Below are 5,666 nucleotides of genomic sequence, written 5' to 3'. Positions count from 1 at the left end.
AAAAATTTTTTTTTACTTTTGCTTTTGTAAAAATTTTCTGATTTTTCAAAAGCAAAGTGGCATAATCCACATTATGGCTTACGCCACTCTGCTTCTGAGCCCCTCATATATTAGTTATATATTCTTTATAAAAATGTCCAGCACATTATTACAAATAATTATTCATTATAGCATTAAATTTTTAAATTTTTTTAGATTTTATTTGGAGTAATAAATTTTAGGTTTTGCATTAATTATATAACATATGACGATCCTATTGAAAATATTATTATAATTGATTTGGTGAGTTTGGAATTGATTAAAAATAGATTGTGTTTTAATATAAATAAGCTAATGGAATAAGCTTATAATTTTGTTTAATACAATGTATGTATAATCATTGTGTACTCATTATCAACATATTATAAAATAGTTGAAAAGTTATAATTGAAATGACCTCCTCTGCCAGCTGTCTATTAAGAGAAATAGTATTTATAATAAAAAATTGTAAAGCTTTCTATCCGTGAAAAGATTGTATGTGTACTATTAACACAATGTATGCAAAATACATTGTATTTGAAATCGAAATGTTAAAGAAAATTCTTGAATTTTCGCAGAAATCTTATGTACTAGAGTGTATTTTTTAGGTGAATTGAGTTCGATTTTAAATTATTACCAATATTTCGAGGTCAATTGAAATTAAATTAGTTTGAAACACTACATCGTACAACCTATTGAAATTTATGAGTTTCAATTAATTCACTTAATAATTTTTTTACCGAAGCATAAAATTTTTTTGTAGGAACTCTATTTTGTATTTTATTTTCCAATACAATTCATTCAACTGCATTCATTCTTATTCATTATAATATTATTACGGTGTTTCTTGTTATACACATCTATTTAAGAGTAAATTTTTTATATTGTGACATTTCAAATATTAGAAAAATTAGCGAATGCTATTTGACACTGTTAACATTACAAATATTTAACCGAAAAAAAATTACTTTCAAATAAAATCTCTTTTTTTTTATGAAAAACATTTTCTAACGAACCAAGATGCAGTTCCGATCAAATTTTGTCTACTTTTACCTTTACTTTCACCGACGCCATTATTTCTATTACTAAGTTTTTTTTATAAAACTCTTTCAACTCAGCCCAATAAATGTGCTCCGTTCTTGATCTCCATCAATAACTTACACATCTCAATAATCAATTAATGTTATATTTATATTATCGGTTGCAATTCAATTAAGTCTCTGTAGAATGTATATCAAAATATTTTAACATATACCTAATATGAAAAATATTCGTAATATGATATAAATTTTACTATAGCAACATACTAAAATATTAGTTTGTTCAATCTAAAAGCAAAAATAATTAAAGTATTAAAAAAACTTAGAATTGATATCACATATACATTCTATTCAGAACAATCATAGTCGAGGTCAAATTTTCACCTCCATTTCACTTATTTAAAAATGAATGATTAAAAATTACTTTCTTACTTTTTATGTTTAACGTACAAAACTGATTAGAAAAACCATAATATTATGATTGTATGTGTTTAAGTACCGGTTTAAAAGTAAGTATAAAAGCAAAGTTATGCTCAGTTAATGTATCATTCATCACGATGAGGACTGCAGTAATAGTACTTTGTGCCTTAGCCGCCTTAGCTTCTGGTAGTTATATGACTTCTGAAGTCAAATACCCAGAAAAAGATTTCTTAGTAAAACAAGCTTTCGTCTTTGAAATCTTGCAACACGTTCATCAAGATGATGTATTTATTCACAAATATGAAGCTGGCAGAGATTTCCATTTTGAAGAAAATTATGACAAATTCAAGGAAGTTCAATTTGTTAAAGACTTCTATGACTTGTGGGTACATCATCATTTAACTGACGATGAAATCTTCAGCGTTTTTGATGAAGAACACGTTAAAATTGCTCATTATTTGGCTGGCGTATTTGTATTTGCTAAAGATTGGGAAACATTCCAAAATGTTGCTTTATGGGCACGTTTCCATGTTAACAAACAATTGTTCGTCTATGCATTCACAGTTGCTGTATTACATCATCCAGATGCTGCCGGCATTGTTTTACCATCAATTTACGAAATCTACCCATACTATTTCTTCAACTCAGAAACAATCCAAAAAGCTCAATTCTACAAGATGCATGGATTCCACACCATCAAGAAAGTTGAAGATGTTTACCAACTCGTTATCCAAAGCAATTACACTGGCAAATGGGGACATTTCAATGATGAAAATGTTTTGTCATACTTCACTGAAGATGTTGGCTTGAATCAATTCTACTATTACTACAATTTAGATTATCCATACTGGACTGAAGGTTTGAAAGAGGCTCCCTTAAAGAATGATCATCGTGGTGCCTTCTACTTCTTCCTTCATTGGCAATTATTGGCTCGTTACTATATGGAACGCTTGTCACATAATTTAGGAGAAGTACCAGCATTCAACTACTATGAAAAATTCGATACTGGATACCATACTGGACTCCGTTATTATAATGGTGTTTTCTTCCCCAACCGTGATGATTTCCATCATTTGTATTATGAAGATAATTATTATTTCGTACATCGTGCTTCCGCTTATGAACAACGTTTCTTTGATGTTATCGACACCCATCATGTACTCAAAAAAGATTTTACCTGGTATGAAATGAAATTCGATACTTTCGAACACGAAATGGAATCTTACGACATTTTCGGAAACATGATCCAAGGTACCGAAGATTCATACAATGTTAAATACTATGGTGACTACGATAGACTTGTACGTACAATCATCAATGATGGCATTCCATTCGGAAAACATGGCAATGTACTCCCAGGTGTTTTAATGCATTATGAAACTTCAATGAGAGATCCAGCTTTCTACTCAATGTACAAACATATTACACAATTCTATTGGGACTTTGTTGAACATTTAGACTCATACACCGAAAAAGAATTAGGATTTGAAGGTGTCAAAATCGAAAATGTTGAAGTTGAAAAATTAGTTACATATTTCGATGTTTTCGACTCTGATATTACAAATGCTGTAGATGTTGAAATTTATGATGAAACCAAAGCAACAGATTTCGTTAAATTTGGACGCGTTGGAAATTATGATGGTCATGATTTCTATGTTAAAGCACGTCAATACCGTCTCAATCACTTACCATTCAAAACAAAATTGACTGTTACTTCAGACAAAGCACAAAAAGCTGTTGTTAAATTCTTCATTGGACCAAAATATGATCATTTGGGACATGAAATTCATCTTAAAGATAACTTCCAAAACTTTGTTGAATTGGAACATTTCAAAGTTGATCTAGTTGCTGGCAAAAATGTCATCACTCGTGACTCAAATGACTTCTCATGGTTCGTTAATGATAGAACAACATATTTCGAACTCTACAAAAATGTAATGTTAGCTACAAATGGTGATTCACACAAATTCCCATTAGATATGTCAGAAGCTCATTGTGGTTTCCCTAAGAGACTTATGTTGCCACGTGGCAAAAAAGGTGGTATGCCATTCCAATTCTATTACATTGTCTTACCATATCATGCACCAAAAGTTGAACAATTCAGTGGATTCGATCAAACACTTTCCTGTGGAGTTGGATCTGGAGCAAGATATCTTGATGCATTACCATTTGGCTTCCCATTCAATCGTCATGTTGATACTAAATACTTCGATCTTGATAACATGTACTTCTACGACACTATGATTTATCACAAGACCGAAGCTGATGTAAATGCTGTTCATTAAGTTAATATGTTGTAACTTTTGTAGATATATATGTTTTGAAATTAGTAAATCTTTTATAATAAAAATGATTAAATGTATTTAGAAAGAAATCTACTATTTTATAATAATAATAAAAAAAAAATTACCAAAAAAGACTAACACCCAAAACAATTAAAAATACATCTTTGATTTTTTATCGCAGTTATCACGAAATTAAAATTCTATAGTTTGAAAATCTAGTTTCTCCAAAAAAGATTAATTTTTTTCATTTTGCCGTATAGCCATATTAATTTTGTGTAATTAATATGCTTCATGATAAAATTACCTGTAGAAAAACAACTTTATCATGTAGAAAAATGTAAACTAGATTTTGAGCAATAAATTGATTCATACCTTCATACTTACTATTTTTTCAGTAAATTCTTTATGGAATTCTAATTTTAATAAATATTTACTTACATAAAAAATATTGAATAAAACTTTTTCCTAACTTTTTAATGTATAACATTGGTTGAAAATCAAGATCATTTAATATTTTAAAAGCGTTTGCCTAAAAGTTATACCTCCGATAATGCATGTAAGACAATGGGAGAGAATATTCTAATATATTGGTCTTCTTTCTAAGTATTCTAGATTGATTTGATCAGTGGATTGTATTAGATCTCATAAAATGATATTTTTAAAGGTATTGGTCACCAAAAATCAATATATACATATATATTCCACTGAAGGGAATTCAATAAGTCAAAATTCCATTTTACCCTAAACTAAATCCTTAATGTTTCGTACTTTAGTAATGTAGTTAAAAAACAGATGTTTTATTGTATTTGGTTATACAGAGGCCGTTAATTATTTAAACTAAAACCTGAGCTGCAAATCGATGCTACCCACAGGAAAGTTCACACAAAAAAAATTTTTTTGTTTAAATTAAATAAAAACGCCTTTGAAATTGTATAATTAAAAACGAATTTATTTGTCTTATTAGAATTTCTAAATCAAACTATGTGTTTTTGTTTTTTTAATTTTATTTTCTTCTTGTCACAATTTTTATCATTTTTTGTATTTTTCCTTGTTTTCACCATATTTTTTTTTTGTTTTTATTTTTTTAATACAACTTATTTTGTTTTGTTTTTTTTTTTTTATATAATATATTTTTTTTTTTAATTTTAAATTTTATTTCCTTTTGCTTTCTTTCTTTTTCAATTTAATATTTTTTTATCAATAATTTTTATTTACTTATTTTTATACACATTTATTTTTTTATTTATTTTATATTATTTCTTTTATATCTATATACATATATGCACACATACATACATATATGTTTATGTATATATGTATTGTATATAATTATATTTTTAATAATATATATACCTAGATTTTTTTTAAAACTAATCTGTGCCTATAAGTATATTTTATTTTTTTCTGTTATATTATTTTAGTCTATATATTTATTTAATTTATTTTTAAATTTATTTTATAATGTTGTAATTAATTTTGATTATTATTTTTCTCATCTGTATTTTATTATGTTATAATTTTTTTTTGTTTATGTCATAAACGTTTGCTAAAGTTTATTCAATTTTTTTTATAGCCAATTTATTTCAATTTTTTTTTAATGCTATTTAATAATATACTCTTACCTATTATAATTATGGGTTTTTGGTTTGCTTTCTTTTTCTTTTTTTTTTGATTTTTATTCAATAATAATAATAATATATATATATTTAAAGATTATACATATTTATGTATTAATTATACTATCATATTATTATATAATTATATAGTTTTATATACAATATTTTATGTATTTAATTTTGGTTTGTTTTTATTTAATTAGAAAATGCGATTAAATTTTACTCTTATAATAATTATATTTTAAATTATAATAATGGTAATTATTTGTTAGACAAATTTGTTCATA

At 26.3% G+C, this 5,666-nt stretch overlaps 1 protein-coding gene across 1 annotated transcript; it reads left to right on the top strand.

The window, feature by feature from the left end:
- The first annotated feature begins 1,609 nt into the window (after positions 1-1,609).
- LOC129606977 (larval serum protein 2-like) lies at positions 1,610-3,852 on the top strand. The gene has a single exon (XM_055517643.1). The coding sequence runs from the start codon at positions 1,616-1,618 to the stop codon at positions 3,761-3,763; it is 2,148 nt and encodes a 715-aa protein (XP_055373618.1). The 5' UTR covers positions 1,610-1,615; the 3' UTR covers positions 3,764-3,852.
- Positions 3,853-5,666: the final 1,814 nt, after the last annotated feature.

The sequence above is a fragment of the Condylostylus longicornis genome, unplaced genomic scaffold (genome assembly GCF_029603195.1).
Source record: "Condylostylus longicornis isolate FDR11 unplaced genomic scaffold, ASM2960319v2 ptg000023l, whole genome shotgun sequence".
Classification (NCBI taxonomy): domain Eukaryota; kingdom Metazoa; phylum Arthropoda; class Insecta; order Diptera; family Dolichopodidae; genus Condylostylus; species Condylostylus longicornis.
Note: the sequence above shows the minus strand (reverse complement) of the source record. Positions and strands in the feature narration are given on the sequence as shown.